This window comes from Opisthocomus hoazin, chromosome 2 (genome assembly GCF_030867145.1).
Source record: "Opisthocomus hoazin isolate bOpiHoa1 chromosome 2, bOpiHoa1.hap1, whole genome shotgun sequence".
Taxonomy (NCBI): domain Eukaryota; kingdom Metazoa; phylum Chordata; class Aves; order Opisthocomiformes; family Opisthocomidae; genus Opisthocomus; species Opisthocomus hoazin.
Genome location: NC_134415.1, coordinates 80764892 through 80792042, shown reverse-complemented (window position 1 = coordinate 80792042; position 27151 = coordinate 80764892). Strand labels below are relative to the sequence as shown.

At 38.7% G+C, this 27151-nt stretch overlaps 1 protein-coding gene across 4 annotated transcripts in view; it reads right to left on the bottom strand.

The window, feature by feature from the left end:
• ATG5 (autophagy related 5) overlaps positions 1 to 27151 on the bottom strand; it is an 85747-nt gene that overhangs the window by 50654 nt on the left and 7942 nt on the right. For all 4 annotated transcript variants that reach the window (XM_075414295.1, XM_075414298.1, XM_075414296.1 and 1 more), the window contains exons 3-5: positions 23894 to 24021; positions 16683 to 16761; positions 10601 to 10763 (exon numbers count right to left, since the gene is read on the bottom strand). In XM_075414295.1, coding sequence (XP_075270410.1) covers positions 10601 to 10763; positions 16683 to 16761; positions 23894 to 24021 — 370 coding nt within the window. The remainder of the gene's footprint in view (positions 1 to 10600; positions 10764 to 16682; positions 16762 to 23893; positions 24022 to 27151) is intronic.

Genomic DNA, 27151 nt, shown 5'->3' with positions numbered 1-27151 from the left:
AACCAATACCAATTTGCCACCTGCATAAAAACGAGTCCAGTCCTTAAGTTTAAAAAACACAAGACTTCTTTGTCTATTCTCAGTGGTTCACCACTGCCTAATAATCATATGAACCATAGAAACGAACACTAGAAGTACTCGGGCAGAACTAATCATAACATTAACCAAGATAGACACCAAAGACTCTCCAGCTGATATACCAGAATCACAGAAAAATTTCAGACCAGAAGTGCCTTTGGAAGCCAAGCTTTGGAATAAAAGCTCCTGCCCAAAAGAGAGCTGTATACACAAAGTTAAATGAGTTTGCCCAAAGCCTTGCCCAGTCAAGTTTCGATCATCTCCAGGCGTTTCCAGTCAACCACTTTCAGTCCCTGCTCAGCCCGTCTCCCTCAACCTCCCCCCCCCCCCCCCCCCCCCCCCCCCCATCAATATCACATCAGAAATCATAGAATCATAGAACAGTTTGGGTTGGAAGGCAACTTTAAAGGTCATCTAGTCCAACTGCTCTGCAGTGAGCAGGGACACCTTCAACTAGATCAGGCTGCTCAGCGATCCATCCAACCTGACCTTGAATGTTTCCAGAGAGGGGGCATCCACGGCTTCTCTGGGCAACCTGTTCCAGTGCCTCACCACCCTCATTGTAAAAATTTTCTTCCTTACATCTAGTCTAAATCTACCACCTTTTAGTTTAAAAACCATTATCCCTTGTCCTGTCACTACAGGACCTGCTAAAAAGTTTGTCCCCGTCTTTCTTAGAAGCTCCCTTTAAGTACTGAAAGGACAAAACAAGGTCTCTCTGGAGCCTTCTCTTCTCCAGGTTGAACAGCCCCAACTCTCTCAGCCTTTCCTCATAAGAGAGGTGCTCCATCCCTCTGATCATTTTTGTCATCCTCTTTTGGACCCGCTCCAACAGCTCCATGTATTTCTTGTGCTGGGGGCTCCAGAGCTGGATGCGGGACCCCAGGTGGGGTCTCACCAGAGCAGAGCAGAGGAGCAGAATCACCTTCCTTGACCTGCTGGTCACGCTTCTCTTGACGCAGCTCAGGATACGGTTGGCTTTCTGGGCTGCAAGCGCACATTGTAAGTTCATGTCCAGCTTTTCATCCACCAGTTCCCCCAAGTCCTTCTCAGCAGGGCTGCTCTCAATCCATTCATCCCCCAGCTTGTACTGATACTGGGGGTTGCCCTGACCCAGGTGCAGGATCTTGCACTTGGCCTTGTTGAACCTCATGAGGTTCACATGGGCCCACTTCTCAAGCTTGTCCAAGTCCCTCTGGATGGCATCCCATCCCTCAGGTATGCCAACTGCACCACTCAGCTTGGTGTCGTCCGCAAACCTGTTGAGGGTGAGCTCTATACCACTGTCTGTATCATTGATGAAGGTATTAAACAGTACTGGTCCCACTATGGACCCCTGAGGGACACCACTCATCACTGATCTCCATCTGGACCTTGAGCTATTGACCATTACCCTCTGGATGTGGCCATCCAACCTATTCCTCATCCATCAAACAGTCCACCCATCAAATCCATATCTCTCCAATTTAGATAGAAGGATGTTGAGGGGGACTGTGTCAATGGCCTTATACAAGTCCAGATAGATGACATCCGTAGCTCTTCCCTTGTCCACTGATGTAGTCACTCCTGCTGCAACTTGTAACTGCTTTCTTTTGTACTTGCCCAACTCCACTGCCAATGGAGGAACGTCTGGGAGAAGTCTGACTTCATCTGCTCTACAAGCCTTCCTTTCAAGTAGTGGAAAGCAGCTATTAGATCCATCTTCAGTCTCCTTATCGTCAGGCTAAACGAGGCAGCCCCCCCACTCTCTTCTAACACAACATATGCTCCAGCCCCCTAATAATCCTAGCAGCACTCTGCTGCACTCTTTTCTGTTTGCCAACATTTCTTTCATCCTGGGGTCCCAAAGAGGACACAGCATTCCCAGGACAGCTTTGCAAGTGCTGAGCTGAGGGGAAGAATTACTCACCATCTGGCGATATTGTGGGGGACACAAGGGCCAAAGCAGCTCCCTGGTTAATCTTCATTTCTGCAACAGCACATGACAGGCTTTTCATTCAGCTTGTTGTTCACCATTACCTGCTTCCACAAAGCTGCTTCCCAGTCGGTCCCTAGCCTGCCCCAACGTATGGGGTTTTTCCTGCCTCTGGTGCAGGACTTTGCACTTGCACATGCAAGTTCCAGGAGGCTCCTGCTTGCCTACTGCTTCAGCTCATCACGGTCCCTCTGAACAGCAGATCTGCTTACCAGTCTGTCAACTGCTCCCATCAACTTTTTCTTTTAGCCATAAACAAACTCACTAACAGTTTAATCCGTCCTATTCATATAATCAAATAAGCTTTACTGTACAGAGAGCTAGAGCTGCAAGCCAAGGATACAAAGTATATTTTCTTAACATTACAGCAAGTATATTTTCTACTGGCTCATGCTCTAACAAGCATTGCGTTTAACTGCCACAGACAGAAAGGAGTTCTTCTCAACATTTTGTATCAATTCTACTTCCATATTGTTTCCAAGAAGACTAAGACTCTACATGCATACATAGTTCTGCTGACTGGTGAGCAATTTTAGCCCATTTTATAAAAAGTTAAATTTTGTGCAATATGCCTCAAGCATGAGGCAGCTTTGCTGATGACAGATAAATACTTTAAACACTTCAAAACTAACTGTACCACGCTATTCAGAAACAGTATTTACAGATGGTTACTCTCATTTCTCAGCTTTTTAAAGACTTGTCTCTAAATGACTTTAGGCCATCTGAACTCATTGTTCTTATTCTTGTACAATAACAACACAGATAATTAAGATTATCAAGGACTTCAGGAAGACTCTGATACATATCTGACTCTCACTGACTACTACAGTTCAGTGCCCGCCTTTTTGAGACAACAGTTTGAAATACTGGTATGGCACCATTAAAACAGATTTTTTTTTTTCTTTTCTAATTTACACTTTGCCACCATCCACAGTTAAAATACTCTTGCTATTAAATGCTTAGGTTACCTGGGTATTCTGACAGATGATGGTATATAATACAAATCCACAATGGAAGAGAGCACACAAATTTACTAATGTTTTCATATTATCTTCAGGCACAAGTAACTATCAGATACGGAGAGACAGGACTTTAGAACTGTTTTGACTTAAGGTAAGTGACAGAAGCTAGCTACAGAAATACACGGAAATATTCTTCACATCACAGATAGCAAAGTAACAACATTCAACATGAATGTACATATCTGAAATAGTCATAGTTTTGCCTTCTAATTATACAACAGTCATTACTTGAAATATCTCCACTGCATGATGTGCCCGTTCATCTTACATACTCTCCAAATTCGCATTCAGCTGGCATGTTACTATACAATACCACAGGAAAGCAGTAGAGATTGTAAAATTCCAAAGTGAAAAACAAACAGGTTTTACTTGGCCTGTCCATGCCAAATAAGACATGGATTCATCACAAAAGTGAACATCATGCTAACTAGCTTGAGTTCTAATAATAGTCACGTGCAGTGGTACAGGCTCAAGGTTGGCTACCTAGGTCTGTCACTCCCTTTTTAGTACCATTATCATGTGAATTAAATTAATTCAACCCTACTTGCCTATATGCACTGTAAGAAACTTCCAGCAGCAGTGTTTACAACCAGCGAATAATTAGGAAAAACTTCCTTATGTATAGTTAGCTGTGAATTCCAGTTTAAAACAATATTAAGTCATAAGTCACACTATAAATTGAGCTACGGATGCAACCCAAGGAAAAAGGGGGGATCGCTCCGTTAATACTGTGCAGTTAGGTTTGAGATCAGTGTATTTAACACATTTACTTTTATAAGGTAATTTAACCATTAGTTTTTATAGCAAAGTAGTGTTCCGAAACTAAAGAAATAAAAGCACGTTGCTTAAGTTTTGCAGGTTAACAGGACATTTCAAAAACTGTATGACAAAAGTGGCATTTCACCATTCAGACTATCTAGCAGATCCAAAAAAGCCTTTCCCCCCTGTTTTCTTTTAATATAAACAAGGGAGTCATTACTTACCAACATTCTTTTCACTTATTAAACGTACTCAGGAAACAGAAGTTTCACTTTAAGTACACTGTTTCCTTAACACCACCTCCCTTCATTTCTAGGTCATCAATTTATCTGGAAAAAAGTTCAGTGGAAGAAAATCATCAAGATGGACTACTTTCTTTTCTTTATTCAAATATGAAAATGCATACATCCTACCAAATTTAAGCTTTCTGTGTAGCCTAAAAGCAGAATCACAGAATGGAGGGGATGTCTGGAGATCATCTAGTTCCAACCCCCCTGCCGAAGCAGGGTCACCTACAGCAGGCTGCACAGGACCTTGTCCAGGCAGGTTTTGAATATCTCCAGAGAAGGAGAATCCACAGCCTCCCTGGGCAACCCGTTCCAGTGCTCCATCACCCTCAGAATGAAGAAGTTCTTCCCCGTGTTCAGACAGAACTTCCTATGCTTCAGTTTGTGACCTTTGACCCTTGTCTTGTCACTGTGCACCACTGAAAAGAGTCTGGCCCCATCCTCTTGACACCCGCCCTTAAGATATTTATAAGCATTTCTACGATCCCCTCTCAGCCTTCTCCAGGCTGAACAAGCCCAGCTCCCTCAGCCTTTCCTCATAGGAGAGATGCTCCAGTCCCCTAATCAGGTCTTGCCCTAAAGCAGGTGATCTCCGTAGGTATTGTCACTTAAGCTAAAGGAAAGCTCTGATGACTATTCAACAAAAATGTGTAATCCACTTTTGAAACATGTAACCCACAGGTTGTGTAGGAACAGAGCAGCATGGATTGTTACAGAATTCCCTAAGTCAAAAAGCTTCCTGCCAATTTTACCCATCCCCCGGTTCTCTGCTCCCACTCTAGATAGCCCAGATATTTTAATACCTCCTTTGCTTCTGATTATGCTCTGTTTATATACGTGAAAATAGAGCAGCATATCTCTGTATAACTCACTAACTTGCTTTGCTTTCCCTGTATTATGCTTTTTCTAAAATACAGCTTTTCCTACAAGTTAAGGAACCTTCATATTAATATATCTGTCAAATTCGGGAGTTTACTAGCAGATAGTAACTTAGAAGCACTTCAAACTGCAAAGCAAAAAACCCTTAACCAAAGAAAGTTAATTTAAAAAATTAGGTCCATTTTTTAGAGATAGTTTACTTTGCAATTTTGTTATACCTTACATGTCTTTAAGGAACTGACATATTTTGAGGGGGAGGGGAGGAAGTAAGGCAGGAGGCAGTAGAAAAGAAAGGTTCTGTACCACTTACACTTAAGTATATTTAGAGAAATACAGTCAATAATTCTCTCAATCTGAACCCAAGTTTACCAAATATCTGAAAAAACTACATAAGACGGGAGCAGTGAAGGTAGAGGACCAGCTTATTTGTGATTCGGGTTGAAGATGAAAGGCACACCTGCTTCAGTAGCAAGTCTGGAAGGTGGCTATATTTCTGAACAAAGGGTAACGTTCCAGGAGGAAGAGTGTCAAAATGAGGACAAAACGCAAAGCCCTTGAAACTGCAACAGGTATGTAAACTCAAACTCTCCAATTCATATGCATAGATTATACGGCTGGCAGATTATCTGTGCCAAAGATGCAGAGACCTCCAGGCTTGCTCCCTCAGAGTTTAACAGTTTTCATTAGATACTTGGACATCCAACACAAGATGGTGAAAACACTACAAAGCACCTCTATCTATCTCTGTCTACCTATGTCTAGATCTCTAGACAACCTCCTCTCATGGTGCAGACTTCAGAATAAAGTAGGATCATGAGTGCCGAGTTGCCTTTTGCTTTCCTCCCTTTTCTGCCTTGACACAGTTCATGCCCTCCTTTAAGACCCAACGACTCTCACCAGCCTCACTAACACAGCAGCTCTGCCCTCTCACTGAGAGCAGAGCAGAGAAAGCCAGGAGGGGGATTCAGGCTGCTGTCAATTCCCCACCTTTGCATGGTGACAAAGCGCAGCTATGCAAGTAGGCATCAGGCCAGCACAGGCAAAAAACACAGCAAAAGCCAGTTTCGGTGGGATGACAGTTTAGAATCATGATACTGCACCCACATGGTGTATGTGAGCCAGTAAGCACTGCACATCTAACACTGAAGCCTAGGTCACAACCCATTATCAGAAAAAAACAAAACCCACAATCAACCAAACCCCAAACAAAAATACCACGGTCAAAAAAATCCCTGGGAAGTCCTGCTTGAATCCATCTGATTCATTCTGCAGGTCCAGCCTGTCTAAACCTAGCCCCAGGCTCAGCACCAAGACAGCGCTGGGCTGACTTTGTGCAGAGCCATTTGAATCTGTCTACACTGCTCTCCCCGGCTTCCATAATATTATCAGCTACCCCAATGGTTTGGTGTATGCCATGCTATCTGAACTCCAGAATAAGCAGGTATTGACACTAATTATAAGATGACTTCATGCATTTCCAGAAATTTTTAGACACGAGCCCAGGAAGGTAATGACTTTTTTCCTTCATCATCTTTTAACCAATACACCCATTTCCAAAGCTCAAAAGAATTGTTTAGCCTTTTTTCACAGTTAACCGAATCTCTACAGATAGAGCATGGAAAAAATATTATCATTTTGGTAGCGATACAGAGAGGAAGAAAAAAAAGATTCTTTGGTCAGAACTGATGGATTGTGTGATTTAAACTACTGGCTTTGTGATTTAAAAACTACTGGCTTGTTCATTCACTCTCCTGTTAAATCGCTGAAGATTTTCTAAGTACATATTGCCTAAATTAAGTTTCACATGACCAGCAGATTAGAGATCTGTTCAGCTACCAAAGCATGCTCATCATCTCGGTAAGAAGGTAAAGAACAGCATTGCTCCCACCAGACCTCTACAAAGAGGAGAAATTCTACATATTAAATCTGAGCAGGCCATGTGTACACGGCACAAAAGAAATGCTGATAACGTATGACACTATTTCTTCTTGGCAGTTCAAACATTTCTAAACAGGAATGTGATAACCCAGAAAAAACACAACTTCTGCCCCTCAAAAACCCAGGACTGGTTTAGATACAATTTAGAAAGAAAGGCAAGAAAATACAGGCCTGATTCTGTCAGTAAGGCAAGAAAGAGCTTACACGCATTAAAAGATAAAATATTGCATACTCTGAATGTTTGCAGGATTTTTCTTCTTTAACAAGAACACTTCAATATGGCCACTTAACTTTTGCTAAGCCCTACAGTAAGAACAAGCATTACATTTTTCCATAATATTTTCAGTAAAATAATGACTTCATTATGTTTTATGACATATAAAGAAGGCTTAAAAATGGCCATGAGTTTTTACTGTTTATTTCCCCCACTCATGTATCAGAAATACCAAGTCTAGTCTTCACCGGTTATAAAGGATGCCTGTGAAAGTTTTAGGGCATGGTTGCTTATGCCTCTCCACAACTGATGAAAAGCAGCTGTGTTGAATCTAAAAATCCTCCTTTATCAGAACTGTTATATACTGAAGTTCAAGATATTAATTCTTCAAACCATGCAAAAAATACAGCTCTCCCCCTAAAAACACTGGAGATTTCATTTGTTTGATTCTGGAGATTTCATTTGTTTGATCCTGAGTCATCACTAGGCCCACAGAGTCTTAATGTTTCAAAGCTGCAAGTCTTTATTTTTCCACACAAAAGGCAAGAAGAAAAAACCCCATCCATTTGAAAATCCTCTTTAGTCATGATAAAAATGGCCATAACACTATTACAGTAACAACAGTAGTAACATTTTCCATCAGTTCTGACCGAAGAATTTTAACAATTCTTACAAAGAAACAGAGGTCATTACAGCTACATAGCCTGCCTTTATCGCCTCCCTACCACAGTCAGGCATCCATGACGCTGGTTAAAATTAGGGCAACACAGATGTACCCAACCTGAAGAAGTGTTCTAGCTAAGAAATATCTCGTTTATGGAAAAAAATTGGCTAACTGAAGTCTGAAGAACGAGCAAAACCACAGCACAAGCAATAAACAGAAAAGTATGTTTACCTTCCTGATTTGGTAGCACATTTACACAGAACCAGAAATGGTCAGGAGGAGCGATGTGAAGGTTGTTACGAATACCTACCAGCTGTTACCACAGCAAGATTTTTTCCACAAGTTCACTATTACAGCTCTTCCACCATAAGCCATCTACAGGCAAATGAAAAGTTTCTCATGCTACCTGTTCAAGTACTTCCTTCTCAGCAGAAACATTTACACCAAAGTACACTTGTAACTGGTAGTTACATTTCTCTGAACTAGCAAAACTGGATTTGTTTTTCCCAAAACTAAGTTTAATACATATCCTGTAAGCATTGCTATCACTCGTTAAACAAATAACACTTCCTACATTTAAGAACTGAAGAAAATTGAAGTTTCACAGAAAAAAAAAAAGGACTGCAGATGTATCATTACTTATAAGGCAGTTATCACAAATGCTACTTTCTTTTCTTTTTTGTGGTCATTCCTTCTGCTTCAGAAAGAGGTTTAAAATTATTACATCTCAAACGAAAGCCTATAAAAACGTACTGAAAGATACAACATGCTTAAAAAGAGTCTTCTTAGTTTCACAAGCTTTTCTTGTTTCTCTTTTATGAAGAGCTGAGAAATTAAAATTAGCATTTGAAAGTATTCAAAAGATTGTTTAAACTTCTCACTTAGGTGTCAGATTCCACAGGTGCAATTTCTCATTAAGTACAGTGAAACCTTCCTGAAATCAAACTTGCTAGGCAACCTCTGTTCTCAACATTATAAAGCAAAACAGTAAAATTCTGGTTTCCCTACAACTGAAAATGCTCTTCAACAACTAATCAACTAAAATATAGAGTCTAAGACGAACATGGAAAGAACACACTGCATATCTGTTCTCTTACCTTACATATTGAAGGTATCAAGGTTTTATCATTTCTGGTTAAGAGCCTTAATAAAAAGAGCACATAAAATGCACTGCTGGGAACACCTGAGCACCGGGACTAAGTGTCAGGATTTCTTCTTGCAATAAAGCTAATAATTCTTGAAATAGAAAACAACATTATGCTGTCAAACTAAACTGCTTGCAAGACAAATATTATTACAGCAGAATGCTTTTTTCACAGGATTATTAAAATTGCAGTTTAAATTGACTTGTAACAATGTAAGCCTTAGGGAAACATCTATTTTTACACCTATTCTGACTTTCACTGGACCAGAACTCCTTATTTACTGCTAATTCACAAAAGTGAATACATTATCAGTCAGTCTGCTGACTAATATCTATACAAAACAGAATCTCTCAAGAAGTACTCTGAATTGAACCAGATGAAGTGTAATTTCTCACTAGACAAATTCTGCAGGTATATACAGCATCCCTCATGATCTTTGCACTCAAATGGCAAATTGAGATAATTCCTCAACTTCTAACTCTCCCCTAATTTAAAAAAAAAAAAAGGAAAGAGAAACTATGGTTTCTCATAAGCACTCAATCTTCAAAATTAGTACATGAGTATCTTACCTTTAACACGAAAGGCAGTACCACTAAACAACAACAACAAAAAAGAAAACCCACACACTCAATAAATACACAAACTAAACCCAAAGTAATTCAGAACCTCACTGTCTAAAGCAAAACACATGCCTCGAGTCCTCTTGTGTTCCAAGCTTCCCCTGTTCTATTTAACTTTCCTTATAAACATAGGGGAAGATGTTAATTCTAAGTATGTAGTATTTTGTATCTCAACATAGAACAAACATCTTCATGCTTACAGCTTCTCTAAAATAAATTTACCAGTAATAATATAAATGACAGCTTCAGGAGATGAGGAAAACACGTTGAAATCGGTGTTACCACCCATTGCAGATAGCAGTTTCTGAAATACTTACAAAGCTTTTCAACTTACAGGCCTCTAAGAACACGATAAGAAAGAAGAGACACTAAAAACAAAAGTAGTTATATTTTGCACTGCAATATAGATTCGTGCCATCTGTGCAAAGTAAGAAGACTAATTATTTTAGAACATCCTGTTCTGAATTATTTTGCTGACTTTTTCAAGTCAATACATACTTATCGATGCAGAAATCTTCGTGAAAGCCATGGTAATATTAGCAACAAAAGAAATGAAATTTGGCAGAGTGCAAAGTAAAATTATCAGTCTACTGGGCAAAATTTTTGACAGTTTACCTGTATTGTTTATCAGTGACCATCCTTCAGCATTATCTAGAGGAGCAACCTTTTTTTACTTTACAGTCCACGATTCTTCATACTGAACAACACACCCCAGGTGTCTCCCAAATAAAGACTATCAATTGCTTTAAAGTACACTAGACAAAATTTATCTACTTACTTTGTTTAGTTGTCAGTTTTGTTAAAACAGAGTTATGACTCTAGTTCCTTGAATAACTCCAGTCACATTTGGATTATCACATAAATGGTAACTTTAAAAATAAATAAATTTGTCCATGAGATTAGACTGAACTTCTGCAGAACAATGACATTTTACATCTTGTACCATGACTAAAAATTGAAGAAATTATTTATCAGCATGCTAGACTAAGCATAACTAATAACTGACGCACTGTATTTACCATTCTGTAATCCCATCCACAGTTGCTTATGATCCTTTTTTTGCATCTCATTGATGACTTGACTTTTGTGCTTTAAAGCATCTGCTTCTTTAATAGAAGCCATGAAATGAGCTTCAATCACATCCTTAGAATGGCAGTGTAGAAGATCCTTTTCTGGAAAATTCTACAAAGAGAAAAGATAGATCAAGAGAAATAAGTGCATCACACAGCTTAGAAGATGAAGAATAAATGATAATTATATCAGGTTTATATTTATACGAAATCAGCACACTGGAATCTTCTACTTATGAAAGAAGGTAACAACCATTCTCTCACTCTGCTAACAAGCAAGGTTTTGCAGTGACAAATGTGTCAGGAAAAATGAAAGTTGAACAATTATCTGTGAAACCAGAAATTGCTCTAAGTCACCCAACGTCAACTTGATAAATACATTTAAATACATCAGTGGATGCATTTAGGTCCTTACATCCAAAATTCAGGAAATTAAGAGTTTTAACATGTTTTCAAGCAGATGTTCAATTCTCTGGCAACAAACAGAAGAGGGGGAGAAGTAAATGAGAAACATCCAATTCCTACTGACTCCCAGTGCCAGTTTAGCACCCATTTCTATGCAGGCCTTTCAAAAATGTTTCCTGCAAGAACCATCTACTATAGCATATACGAATTATAGCATATTTATCATTTATAAACATTTTTCTCAAAGATACTGGAAATCCTTGTACACTCAAACTTTACCTAATACATGTGCCTTCTACCAGTTCATGTGACTTTATTGCATTCCAAATAAAACCCTTTTATTCGGTTAGAGTTGGCGTACTGCATTCAGCATTGCACATCCACAGTTACCACTCCTCATGTAACTTTCTTTCCCTCGGTAAATGAGAACTACCTTTCCCAACTTATTTATTAAGGAATTATGGTAATAAATCTTGTTCAAGTACAAAAAAAGATTTCTTTGGAAATTAACTAATCAGCAGTTCAGCATTCTATAGATATACCATTAGGGTTGTTATTCCCCTGATTTTTCTTCTATTGACACTTACTATCATTTGTCATTTTACAACACAAGCATTCACTACCACAAATTCATTGTCTTTAGTTTCCAAAGGTTTAAAAACCCAGCATGTTTTATCCCCTCCTTATTCACTTTCTCTTCACAGTTGCTTATCATTACGTTAAATGGTGCAAATCCCCAGAACCAAACCAAAGTGGCATCATTAGCCCTTCATAACAAGGGCTTGCCACATATTTTTATACTTTAATTCACATCTGTTATTCCACTAGAGGACCCTTCATCTTCACCCATTACAAATTGGCTATTTAAAAAAAGCTTTTGTAAGGGGGTGTCAAAACCACTTTGGAAATACAAGTATATATAACGGGATATTTTTCAAAGGCTTTTAAAACATAGTTAACATGTCACAGTAGGAGCAATATAATGCTGGAAAAACCCATACTCTCCCTCCTCCACATAAATCCAGGAAAAATAGTGAAGACTGCTTCAAACTACGGGAACTCAGAATATCCAAGAACAACTAACAGTTGCCAATACAAAAAGAAGCTGCAGATTGCCTTACCTGAAGGGAATTCTGAAGACAAGAAAGACAATTCCCCCCTCACCAGGTTATTGAAAAGAGTTGGAAATTCAATAATGGAATTTCATATAGTGACTCCTCCTTATGACTGCGGACCCAGACTCTGGCAACTGTGGATCAAAAGGATAAGTATCTTCCAAAAACGGGAGTATAAAGGGAAGAGAAGACTGCTAATATCTTTTCCACTGAAGTATACACGGTTTGGTACTGAACTCGAAGTACTATTGTTACTTAGGTCTGATGTAGACAGAGCTGACTAGAAATCTAAGGACAGAGATAGTTTGTTTCTCATGAGGATGGACAAGTATAAACACATTAAAGAGGACAGAGCAAAAAGGAAAGTTCTCCTTCTAGGGCAGACCTTGCTTCCTTGCTCCACTACAAAGCTGAAGTGCCTCAGCATAATTGGGCCCAAGATGAATGGAACACATTACTGGGATTGTTACTTGCCAGTTGACATCTGTATAGGCCTGTAAAATACTTTTAGAAGTTTAGCTTACTTGTTCAAATAAAAAAAGTCTGGTAACCAATCCAGAAGAACAGAACAGTCTGAAATAGCATACTTCAAGATCAAAAAAGTTCTTTACATGCAAGAATTCAAAGTGAGACGCTGGCATCCCTCAAATGAAGATGAAACAGTGGAATGTACCTAATGCCGAGTAATACAGGAACCTCAAAACTGACTTTCACAGTTAAAAGCCAAAGTTATAGCTAAGTTTATGAAAACAACAGTTTTGTTACAACAACTGTTCTGTTACTTATATGTCTAAATATTGAACTGCAGGGTCTCTTTTTGGACATTCTACAGGTAGGTATCTCCCTGCTGACTTTGTTCCAATGAATTTCAAATTACAGGGAATGTCACTCCCTGGGGACATGTTCCAGAGAACGTACAGTGTGGTCTGCAGAATAGCAATATTTAAAAATGGTCAAAACTAGCTAAGTTGTTAGATGGAATCTAGCCACAGCAGTACAAAGGTGTGGCATGATTCATTTTCCCAACTTCTAAGGGATAAGACTGTGGAAGACTGGAAAACACTCCATCAATCTCAGTGCTGTCTACTCTTTTCTTTAGAGGAAAAACACTGACACATTTCTAATGCAGTACTGTGAGCAGAAGCTGAAAAACCTAAACATGGAAGTCATAACTTAGAACACAACACTGCTGCATCTACAAGAAGCATATTAAACAGCTTCCCCTGCATGAGACTACCAACAGAAAAGACGGCATCCCCATTGATTTATAAACTACGGTACAGAAAAATAAGTTTTACACTTAAATAAAGAACACATGCTTATATTTTCATTTCTTTTTTTTAATTCTACTTGCCTTCTTTCTACTTGAGGAAAGAGTGATTAACTGTAAATAACTTTATTCAGCTCCCTGAAGAAAGAGACAATTGTAAACAAGCTGGTAGCCATCCCTGGCTATACAGCTATAAGATTTGCAGAAAGTTTTAACAGATCCCATAAGCAGCTTTTATTTAAAGTACTCATATTGGCAATGTCTTACTTGGTCTGTGTTCTGTATCTTTGAAAGAAAAGTTAGGGGTTGACTCTTGATTTTCTTAGAAAGCTCAAGTAGTACTGGTTTTGTTTCACATACCAGTAGACACTTGCAGCATAAACTTGGTCATAAAGAAGTAGGTATCATCTCTACAGACAGGAGCACTAAATGACCTCGCACATAAAACTGTTCCAAAAACATCACAGGTAATTTCAACAGTCTGGTTTCATAACTCCATTCCACCCACATTTATCTACAGTCCTAGTTCACAAAACATCTGTTTATACTATGACAGTCTAGCTGCATTAGACTATGTTTGCAGAAAATTATACCGACAATATGGCATTAAAAACCATAAGGAACATATCTAGTGGCAGAGGGAGCATCCATGTATTTGTGTTTAGTTACCATCAGTGGTCTTTTTTTCCAAAAAAGCTTAACTATAAGAACTCTCATTTATACTTCTGGCTTCCACAATTCATCCACATGCTACAAAGAAAAGCATTTCCTTTTTGCTCCACCTGACTCAATTTTTAGCTAAGAAAACCAAGACAGCTGTTGTCGTACAAAATCAGACTCAGTCACTCCTCGTCTACACCAGGTCATGGGTGGAGAGGCAGTCACCAGCAGATAAGGGCTTCAGCAGAGAGAGAACGTAACCCTTTCCCCTGGCACACCCAATTTCCTCTCCTGCTCCCATTTCCAGAGCAGTTCACCACCTCCTATCTACTGCTCAAAATCTGGAGAGCTGCTTACCATGCTGAGAACACGAATAGTGCTAAGCACGCCACAGAGTCGCATGAGATGAGATTAACAGGAAGGGATAGAGTTTCCCTCCTGCTCATAAAGCCACACCTGGGTAACAAAAGTAACTTCCCAGACCACAGCTTCTCATGATTCTCAGATCTTAGTACTCTGTTCAAGCTTGTCCTTCTACGACTACTTAAGGCAACTGTATTTCAACTTTACTAGAGATATAAATGTATGTTATTTTATTGCATACCAGAAGTACAAATGATTAAACTGTTTCTTAAATGCAAACAACAAGTGCATTTATTATTTGGTCTGCATACATAACACAGGAGGACAGCTACAAGCTTCTATCAATTTTCAAACTTCTGCTCAACAAAAATAAACATTTTTCATGTTTCTAATTTTAAACGAAGAAAACAGCTGGGAAGGTAAGAAGTTAAAAAACACTCTTTACAGATGTCCTTGAGATATCTGTTGCTGACTGCATGGTTTAGTAAAAGGAAGAAGAAAACCATGACAGCAAAAGTTAAACCCCAGAAAAATCTAATAGTGTTCAATTACACCAGATAAAAATTGTGGCTCTTTGAAGAATAACTACTCACAAATGAAAAGAACAATCCAGGCAGGAATCTCACACCTAAACTATTTAGCTGTAAGAAACTGTAACACATGAAAATGTCTTCAACATTTTGACATATTTTGATATATTTCAGTTATGTTTTGACTTCAAGGATTAAGAAGGGTTTATTTAAATAAACTTTCAGACTACATCAAAAACAGGAAAAGAGATTAAGCAGGTGCTTAATCCAAAGTGTTACATTTTAAAAAACTAAATTACATCAGCTTTTAAAATAATACTGCCTTAACAGTAAATTATTTCTGCTGATCTTTAATGTACACCTTTGAGACAAACAAATAAGCTAATCTTTTGGCAAGCAGCAATGTAAGGACATTAAAATCAGGTTACATTACTACATGAAATTGAAAAGCATAGTGGTGCTGCAACTTCTTTTCCAAGATGGTTCCACTTTGGGATGGCAACATCCAGACACTGCCACTGTTAATCTCCCAGAGCTCTCAGAATGCGTAACAATTAAATCATGGTTTATGGAAGTAGACATCCTACAGTTTCTTCAAAACACTCTGGAAGTTTCTTCATCCCAGCTCTCCCTGACATGTATCAGACAGAAGTGTAGCAATTACAATGGTTTCCAAAACATCCCCATCTTCACATTCAGCCAGTCATTTCAGAAGTTTCGACACGCAGAAATACAGATCATAAGAATGTATGTTCGCAGTGCACACTTTCAAAAAGAATCAGACTACTCCTGTCATCAAAACCTTTTCTAAAATACCTTCAAGAAAAGAATTGTTTGAATGAAAATGTTCAATACAACTGCTTTCCAGTATGCTTTTCATTTCATCTCAAATCTCACACTCTAAAGTCAAGCCTCTTAACCTAGCGTGTTCCTTTAAATCAGTTTTCCTATTGCATTGTTTATTTCACAATGGAGAAATTAAAGTTTCAAAGAAATAACACGATTTCTAGTTGTGATTTTGACTTCAAAACATACATGGGATTACTGTCTCAACGCATTTCGTAGTATGAAAGAATCCTGTACCAAAGCCAACCCCGCACAAGTATTCTTCTGAGCAAAGATCAGTAGTGCTATGATGTCATACCTAATGGTTCTACAATGTGTAGTCAAAACAATGTCTCTCCTGTGAATAAGCTGTCACAAGACCAAGCTCATTTCACTCAGTTTTCTAAAGGAGACCCACATGAAGTACAACAGCATTCCCTGACTTCAAGGATCTCTATAGTATCTCATATCCATGCTCATGTGCCTAAAAGGATGAGCACTTCTCAGTCTTCCCAATCTTCAGTCAACTTCAGCTGACTGAACTAAAAGCATTATAGAAAGTTCTTCCCTTACACCCATTCAATTGCACTGACAGTGTCATAACTTATCTCGAAAAACAGTTTTGGATTTTCAGATTATGATAGAATCATTTTCAAAGGAAGGTCATTTGAAAGCACAATCTCATGGAAAACAGCTGCAGATTTACAGAAAACTTTAGATGATTCCTGAAGAATGAACATTGTCACCTTCCAGTCATACCATTCACTTCTTCATAAAATAATTATGAAACCTTCTCCTAGCTTCTAAATTTCTTGTAATCCCACGCTCACCTGTTCTTAATTAAGGGTGTATTTCAATTTTACCTTGAAATGCACCGTGATGCTCCAAGGAAGGGCTGTATTTGACGCATGGAGATCAAACAGCAAACCAATTGGGTAATGCCTAAAAATGAAGAGATATTAAATGAAAATAAAAGCTATGCATTTAACAGTATGTATAGAAGTTACATACCTACATTTACACACACAAAAAAAAAATTAGCTGTTTGACTCCAGCAATTAACATTTATTATTGCTTATTCAGAAAAGTTATACAGGCAGGTATAAATGACCAACAGTTTCTGGCAGAATCAAGTCTGGAATTTACAAGCTCTATATCTAAATCAGTGGTCTCCAAGCTGTGCCCACAAAGCACTGCTAGTTTTGCAACAGCCTAAGTGGCCTACAGCTGCTCTTTGGAATCCTTAAAAACAGTATTTTTAGTTAAAAAGCTTGATAACGGTAGGAATAGCTGGTCTGACTGATAAGTATACATGCTTCCAGATATTTAAACGCCATGGTTTTATACCACATCGACCCTTAGCATCTGTTCCCTCTCCCACCTGACTGATGTCACTGTAGAGAGTAAGTAGTAAAGTGAAAAAATGACATATCTGTAAAAGGGTTGAAAGAGGACAGATCAAGATGAACTCTGTACCTTTACTATCAAACTAAGAAAAATGGGAGAAAAAAATTAATTGGAGTTTGTATTTCGGTGGTATTCTGGATTAAAGGAGTTACACAAAGAATGTGCTTCCTCCAAATATTCACTTCTGTCTTACAGCTTTGTCTCCTTTAAATTAATTTGAACATACAGCCTCCAGCAATATAAGGAATATATATCACATACACAAAAATTCCACAGTAATGCTAGATAGGTCTTTGCAATTTTCCCACTTGCAGACACTGGTAAAGTTTTATCAAAAACTTTTTTTTTTTTTTTTGCATTCAGCATACCAAGCTCTATTTTCTTATCTTTCAAAAAAACTAAAAAGAACTAAAAGAGCCTTACTAGCTTTTCATCCTACAAAGGGATAACCACACACTTAACCGCAAACTCAGTAGCTTCACGGAATTAATGGGACTGATCACAGGACGCAGAGCCAGGCACGTACATACGTTCTGCAAGTCCACAAAGCAATAACCGAGAGCCTTGCTCTAAAAGCACCTGTGCCAAGCCGATTTCCTGACCTGCTAAACTCTCACACAGCAGTGCTTTAGCACCCTCTACGGGTGAGCTAACCCCAAAGTGAAGAAAATCACAACAGCAAAATAGAAAAACAAAACAGTACTACAATTCTTGAACTTACCTGTTGCATTTGTAACTTCTTAAAAGGAAGAATAAGGGGAACTAAAATATCTAGAACTGTGTTTTCCTGACAAAGGGAATAAAGAATATAAATAATGCGTATCCAGATTTATCCAGATTCACTGCTAATGCTCAAGTTTTTACCACTAAGATTTCTTTATTACTAACTGCCAAACCCATCTTGCAAGACATTCAGCAAGAGTTCCATGAAAAAGTGGTTTTCCAAGTGAGCTAAGTAATGAAAATCAGATTTCCTTTGATAATCAGACAAACATGAACAATGACTTTCAATTACTTTCAATTTATATAACAAAATAGATAGCTACCAAAAAAAAAAAGCATCAGTTCTTGGCCTGCCTCTGTATTTTCTACCCAGTGTAGATTACAAAATAAAGTCTATATACTCATGCTTTCTTCAGTAAAATCCTTGTGCTTTACACAGTTGATATGGGGTTTTTTTATTTTGAAAGAGGCCAGCCCAAAATTCACTTTGGTCCACAGCAGAACACATGAGTTTAACGAAGACAGTAGACCATAAGACAAATCATTTTTTATTCAGAAGCGCAGCTTTCCATTAAGAGTACAGTTCACAGCAGGAATAAAGCAATCCTGAGATATAAGACAAGTCCTGCTTCAAATTCCAGTTGTCAGACACTGGCATTTAATCTGAAGCCAATAAAAGCCTTAAGTAATGCCTGCACATAATGCTGTATTTCGCTTATTTTTGAGATACAGTTCCCAGCATTTTTAAGAGCCTGGAAACAACAGCACTCCATATAACAATACCAAAACTATTCTTTGTATTCCCTTCATAATAAAACCCGTTTTTTTTTTAACCAGGCTAGAGAATTAAGGAGATATCAAGAGAGAAGTTGATAAGAAAACAGGACCCGCCAATCTGTACACGGAATGAAAAAACCCTGCCATTCCCTCACTCCATTCTTAAGCACATATCTACCACCTTGTGCTATGAGTCAGTATTCCCTCACTAAAGATCTTGCTTTCAGTGGCACTGCTGCAATGCTGTTTCTGAACTTCTGTTTGAAAAATAGGCATTACAATTAAAGCAATACACAAATGCTCTCTAGAACCTACAGTAACCAGGAGAATTAAAAAAAAAGCAATCAAAAAACCCAGAGGACCTTTTAAAGACTTACCCCCCAAAAAAAAGAATAGAGAAGAACCAACAGAACAAAAACTAATGGAAACCTCCAGTCCAGAAAGATCTCATTCTGAAAAAATATTATTAGATTGTTGAAATAAAATTGGTCTTAACTAGAGTGGGAACCAAGGCTAGACAGACTGTGTGGAACTTTCTCAAAGGAAATAATGGGAAAAATATCAAAGAGAAAAACGTCTTAGAGACCACAAATCTTTTTTTACAAGTTGCTAGAATAATGATGAGCTCTGGAAAGTCTTCAATCTATAAAAATGTAACAGCACCTTGACTTTCAGCCATTGTCAATTTATTACTGCTTTTATTATTATACAGAAGGTGGTTTCAGAGTGCAAGAGAAGTCCTGGAGAACACCACATTAAGTACTTAAATTCCTTTTGAAAGTCACAGATGGACAGTAAGGAAAATTAATTACTACTTTTCTAACAATACTTTTCTGAACCCAGGACAGAAAGTGACAGCATGAGCTCATAGGCTGTTTTCAGATCAGAATAATTCACTGCGGTAATTCAGTAAGACATGTCACACGAACTGATAAATCTACTACAAAAAAAATCCTATACTCCAGAACTCTTTGGGGTACTAAGTATATCAAGTGGCCAAAATCTGGTGTTTAGTTATTTCTATGAACCAATGTCTCATTGAGGGATATTTTGGCTGCATCAGAAAATAGTTTTACCTTTTCCTTTAGTATTCAGCAAGAAATAAATTTTTCTTAGACCTTTTAAGCAAAGTCTAGCGTTTTCAAACAGTATGTCAGCTATGCCTGATCCAATGATGCTTTGACCTTTTCTCTTCCACTGACTCCTGATTAAGAACAATCAAGCATTCATCCAGTTTGTACTAGAGAGACACCTATGCAACTACCAGTTCTAGAGCACAATCCACATAAAGGGGACAGAAACACTGCTGAAGGCTACGTGCAAGTGCTCAGACAAGATGGTAACAAGCTACAGGGTGTCATCTCTTAGCATCTGCTGAAGAAACCACCGCTGGCACCTCAGAGGCCTTCACTTGGGCAGAGCTCCTGAGAGAGGATGCAGCTTTCCAGGTGTCAAGCTGCCAGGAGAGCTTGGGACCTCTACTGAGGGCTGGGGCGAGCAGAGGCAGTGTCCCTGCCTGGAGGAGCTGTGTGTTAGCGGAGGAGCTGTGTCACCAGGTTGAGCTGCAGGAGGTCAGTGGGCTACACTGCATTAAGGAAGATAAAGAAAGATTGATGGCATCATCACTGAGACCTTGCAGAGACAAGAGCCTGAATTCCCAGCTGCACAGAAAGAGGGTCTGCAGTGGCTGGAGTGGTGAATGGAGACTCGCAAGATGGGCAAGACCAGAGCCTTGCAACCTCTGACAGGAGAAGACAGGCTCCTTCTCCACCTGCCGTCAGTGCCTCGATGGCAGACAAGGGGCTTGGCAGGTCTGAGGAAGCATCAGAGCATCCTGAACAGCACATCCACATCAAGAGGAATCAGTCACAGCAGTAGCAGACTCCCTCCTACAGGGGACAGAGCCCTCCACCATCTGCCAATCTCACTCGCTACCCGCGGAGGTTTGCCGCTTGTTAAGAAGCTGCAGACAGACTGGAAAGGTTTGTCCCCTGCTTGGATTATGAGCCCGTGCTGTTCAACCACATCAGCACAAATTGTATGTGCTGCAAGGGAACATTTGAGTGTATCAAGAGCGACTTTACAGCTCCAGGGGCAAGGTGACATCTCCACAATTTTTGCCATTGAAGGAGAAAGGCTCAGACAGGCATGAATGCCGGTCAACAACTGCAGGTCAATAACTGGTGGTGTAGCTGGTGTGACAACAGGAACTTGGCTTTTACAGTCACAGGGAACTCTTTGGAGACGAAGGACTGCTACGGAGAGACGAAGCCACCTAAGTGGGGCAAAAGTATCTTTGCCTTCAGGTTGGCCAGCCTGATGAGGGGAGCTTTATAACATAAACAGGGGTGTGAATAACAAGACACAGATAGGTATAAATTAATGGACATGGGTGGAAAGCAAGTAGTGAAAGGTGACAGCTACAAGAGAGATCTGGAAACGACAGAAGAGCATAGAACAGAGTCTACCACAAAGCATATGTACATAAATGCACACAGCTTGAGAAACAAGCAGGAGAAACTAGAGCTCCACATACAGTGACATAACTGTGACAGTGTTGGGCTACCTGAGGTATGGTGAGACAACCTGCACAACTGGAATGCTATTGCGGATCGATGGACGCAAGCTGCTCAGGAAAGACAGGCAGGGCAGATGCGGTAAGAGGGTTGTCTTCTATGTGAGAGAGCAGCTCAGATGTCTGAAACTGAGATAGACAATGGGTTGGTTGAGATCTTGTGGTTCAGGATCAGACGAGAGACTAGCAAGGGCTATAGCATGGTGAGAGTTTGTTGCAGATGCTCAGCTAGCTCAGACACATTATCAGACAGAGCTTTCAGTCCCTCACCTGCAACCAGAGCACTGAATCCATCCTGTACTTACAGAACTGCAGGTGGAGAATGAGCCTTCCTCCTGTTGCCAGAAGTCACAGGCTTCCAGCTCTTCCATATCTTAGGAGACTATTTTCCAATCCAATAATCACAGACTCTGCCTTCATCTCCTTCAATGTAGTTGTAGGTTTAGGCTTCTGTAGCTGCAGGGTCTCAAGGAAGATTTGATCCATTTCCTTCTGTAGTCTCTGTCACTGCACAGTCTGATGACCTATTCCTGCTCCATAACTGGGTGACACAGACCCTCCCCCAGCACACACCTCGTGCAGGAAAGGAGACCATCTTCCCCTGGCCCCAACAACTTCAGTGGGAAGCCCCAGGCGCTCTCCAGACCTGGAGAGCTCCATCCTCCTTCAGGAGCTTGGTCTGAGTGCTGCAGACCATGAAGTTCAAACTACATTTCAAACTTCCTCCAAAATCTCACTGAAAAACAGAAGAGCTGCAGCTGAAAGGAGATAAACTACATCCCAATCATGTATGAAACCACACAGACTGTAAGAAATCTGACCTCACAGTGCAAAGTAAATAATTTGAATAAGCAATATTACTAGCAAGTTCCATTTGATTCTGAATGCAGAAGTTACACTTAAAAAGACTAAACATTAATGCTCCCTATTCTTTCTCTGCAAACTACCAGCTCAGCCTAATTCTCATTTCTGGTATTTGAGTCTTCCCTGGAACAAGCTTCAGCTGTTTAGGGGATTACCATTCTCCTGCAACAATGATTTGCAGATAGCATTTTCCTTAGAAAAGCAATTCCACTGAAAACAGTGGAGCTGTTCCTGGCAGAATGTGCTTAGATTTTCTGAAACATCAGAGCCTTAATTTGCAGATCATAATTAGACTACTGATCTTCGTTTCAATGTTCCATCAGTTTAGTAACTCTTCACTTAATTTTAGAATGAAAAATTATATTTTTAGTCTATATCTATATTCTATAATTTATTTTTTCTTAATTCTAGTTTAAACACCATGGTTTTTGAAAACTTAACAGAAAATACAGATCTGTTTTTGGCTGAAGTAAAACGCCTCTCTTTCCTTTCTTGTTACAATTTCAGTGAAAACTCATAGTTTCCTCCCATTATCTACCTAAGATTATGAACATACTGGGACAAACTTGGTACCCTGCTGTTTATTTAGACAGTCTCCATCATGACTCAAGGTCACTACTGCACACCAAGAAACCAACTACTGTTCAATTCCAGATAATTTAAATAGATGTATAAAGCTGGTTTTGCCAGTCAATTTTGAAAAATTTAAAAAAGCTAGTTTTTACACTTTTCTATTTAAATATTTTCAAGATTTACACTAGGTTTGTCTCAAAGAAACAAAAGACCAGAAGCGATCTACTGCATCACCAAGTCTAAAGGGACTCCATGATGTGATGCTTGCTAATCACAAGACAATCCAGGTTCAAGAAGCTAAAACAGTCACTGGTAGTGTTCTTTCCTATTACTATACAGGAAATGAGATATAAAATCTCTTCAGCATTCAAACTACTGAATACTTTCTGGAGAGCTGATGCTATCTATACAAAGCTTGCAAACGTTGCAGCTCTCAAAATGTTTCTTTAAAGCTCTTCGAGGTAGAAATAGAAAGAAACAAAATCTGACGAATAGTATTTATGAAAACTAAGTAAATGAAACAATGACAGTCTGATTCTTCAACCTCTCAGAAAAAAAAGGATACTTTTAACAGACCATATGACAGAACAAATTAGAATCAACAGCAATCAGTTCAAGAAAATTGACTAACTGAACTCAGCCAGAGCCTGTACATCAGTATTAGATTACCTGTCTTACAGCGCAAGCATGTATCACACCAGTGAAGTGAAAGTTACACACGTTTTATTAACTTTAAGCATATATCCTATTTGCATTCAGACTCCAGAAAGAATACTTCCAATCTGCGTTATTAGGCATCTTTTAAAAAGGTAGAATAAGCTAAAAGAAAATTTATTTGGTGATACCACTGCAAGATATGATAAAGCCAAAACCACAGGCATTTTGTATTACAGTAACTAGCACAAAAACAATAGGTGCAGCACAACCTCTGCCTTATACATATAGTAAATACATGCATAATAATAAAAAAATATGTTCAACATTAAACTTTCTTCCATTTTTCCAAAACAACGTGCTTCTCTTACCCTCCTCCTCTTTTGCCATCTTTGAAACCCAATGGAGTGGTTAGTTTAGGAAAAGTACTGACACTATGCTGAACTTGATAACTCTTTACATGATAAATTAAGTAAAAGGTACAAAGTTAAAAAAACTCACCATTTCAGTGGTGTACCTTCATATTCAAACCATATTTCACTAACTTCCTCTTGTCTCATAACTTTCTGAAAATGTTTCTTCACTTTGTCTGTTACCAGAGTCAAGTAACTTATCCTTGGCAAAAGCAACTGAAAGAAAAATCATAGCAGCTTTAGCTATACATAAAATTTACTAAATTAATAAAAATTTGTAACAAGTATGCATTTTCATTACCAAAATTCTGTCAGCATTCTTTTTTTCCCCCTCTTTAAGGTAATATGTCTTTTAGACAGTTTACTTATTAATGGTCAATGAAAGGCTATAAAACTATATATTCAGAAGATGCAAAATAGCAGTATCCAATACATTAACACAAATAAAAACAGTAAAAACAAAATTCTTCATTCTGATTCTTGATCCTTGATGTGACGGGAAGGAGAAGAATGAAATTTAATTTCTGCTTTTCTGTATTTAAACAGGCCAAAGAATTAAGTTTTTTCTCTTTTTCATATCAACAGATTGGAACATGCTCTAACTTCTTATTGAATATAATGAGAAACTGTGTATCAGCTATTATTTAAAAATGGAAATTCTGACAAAATGAAAAAAAAAAGAAAGCTATCTGCTTAAGGGTTTGGTTTCCAAGTGCATTTTGTACTAACAATAGTGGGCAATTTCCATTTTTTTTGCACTGGGTTTGCCAATTGAACATGTTAGTCAAGGCGACTATGATTCTTCCACTATTTAACATTGGCCCAGATACTAAAATCAGAAAGAAAACTTTCAATATTTTATCAGTTGAAACAAGACACCTTCTTACAGCTTTCTGATACACTATCTTTCTTTCTCAAGTGTAATGTTATGCACTGAAACAGAATGCCATATTATTTTTATTTGCACACATTCCCTCCCCCCCCCCCCTTTTTTTTTTAAAGGTCTCACTCCTAGTAAGAGTAGTTAAGCAGACTGCATCAATCAGTGCACTGACTGATGACTGCATAACAGGTTTACTTAAGATGAATCAGCCCATAAGCTTTAATGAACAATACCTTTCAGTATCCCAACGAGAAAAGACTAACCTCCCTGTAAAATAACATTTAGCTTTGGAGCAGATATTTTAAATTAACTGTAATCCTAGAATCATAGAATGGTTTGGGTTGGAAGGGACCTTTAAAGGTCATCTAGCTCAACCCCCCTGCAACGAGCACGGACATCTTCAACTAGATCAGGTTGCTCAGAGCCCCGTCCAACCTGACCTTGAATGTTTCCAGAGATGGGGCATCTGGGCAATCCATTCCACTGCGTCACCACTCTCATAGTAAAGAATGTCTTTCTTGTATCTAATCTAAACCTACCCTCTTTCAGTTTAAACACATTACTCTTTGTCCTATCACTACATGGCCTTGTCAAAAGTCCCTCTCCATCTTTCTTTATAGGCCCCTTCAGGTACTGGAAGGCTGCTACAAGGTCTTCCCAGAGCCTTGTCTTCTCCGGACCGAACAACCCCAACTCTCTCAGCCTTCCCTCACAGGAGAGGTGCTCCATCCCTCTGATCATTTCCGTGGCCTTCCTCTGGACCCGCTCCAACAGTTCCATGTCTTTCCTGTGCTGAGGGCTCCAGAGCTGGACACAGGACGCCAGGTGGGGTCTCACCAGCGCAGAGGGGCAGAATCACCTCCCCTGACCTGCTGCACACTTCTCTTGATGCAGCCCAGGATACGGTTGGCCTTCTGGGCCGCAAGCACATTGCCAGGTCATATCCAGCTTTTCATCCACCTGTACTCCCAATATTAATCCCATAAACTTACTTTCATTTCCTAATTACTAATAAAATAGATGAGTCTAAGTAATATATAGAAATATACTATATTTTGCACATTTAGAGAAAGATAAACATTTGTTTTCCAGTGTTCCTCATAACCACTGTTGTTTCTTAAAATATTTTCTTTACAGTATATGCATAATGCTAGGCCTTAAGTGAAAGTCTATGGTACAGACATCCTAAACTATGTAAGGATATATCTTGCCTGGCAGAAAACTTGATCTCTGCTGCAGCATTATTCCACAATGTCTCCAACAACTAGACCACACTTTAATGTATAAATTAGGTAATATTTTGGCCATGATACTAGAATTTATTTTTACGTATCAGATTCACGAAGAAGTATGCACAGTAAATCAAGAGTAAGTTCTTTTGAAAGAAAATAGGTTTCTCTTTTAGATAATGCTGCATTAGGTTATTAATTTACATACACCTGTGAAAACTAAATTTTAAGATTATATAAGACTGCAAAAGATCAAGACTCACCACCATTAGTCATCAAGTCAGTTAGCACTTGATCTTTTATGTACCATATGGTTTTCTTTTTCCATCTGTTGCTCTTACTACCATCATCATATTGTTTCAACCTTCTTTCATAGGATTCTAATTCAGCAAGGTAATTAAACACAGCCTTCATTTTTAAAAGGTGAACATTCTTAATAAATTCAATGAAGTCATGTACACACTCAAGCAAGAACTGTTTTGTACCACAGTGACCTGAATGACAATATAATCTTATCGTTTATTAACCTAATTCCACACATCTGCATTGATTGTTCTTGAGACAATATAGTCCAGGCTATTCCAATCAAACCCAAATATTTTTGGTAATAATTCCATATTATTTCAGTGAGACATTTGCAGTTAAATTAATGCTGGTATATTCTGATATGAGGCCCATTTGGACTGCTACAAAAACCAGTTTTCAGCACGCTGCATGTGGCACAGCCATGCAGGAATTGACAAACCTGTTAAAGCATTGTTGATTGCAACAGTATTTGACATAACCCTTTAAACTGCATAACTAACTTCCTATGTAAAATATTTTACTTCAGTTTGTAGTGTGGAAGAACAACGCAGTTTCTATTTCAACATAATTAGAGATCACAGACAATAACCAAACAGCATTTGACCGAATTTAACAGAACATCACCAGCACTCCCAATGGGCCTCTCTGGAGTACAAAATCCAACAGTTAATTAGGTTAACAGGGACTGCCTGTTTTTCAGAGATGCTGAGCATTTGCAGCACCTACTGAACTCTTTTCTCAGCCTTCCCACCTCTTCTAACTTGCTACAGTCTTCCTCTTCCATGGGAGACATTAAAGGACCCAATTCTACCACTTTTCTAGCTTTAATTATCCTAGAGATTTACAAGTATACTAAATCTATTGAGACCTTTAAAAGCATAGTTCAAGGACATTTTCATTTTGTTATCCCTTTTAATATCCCTTCTCC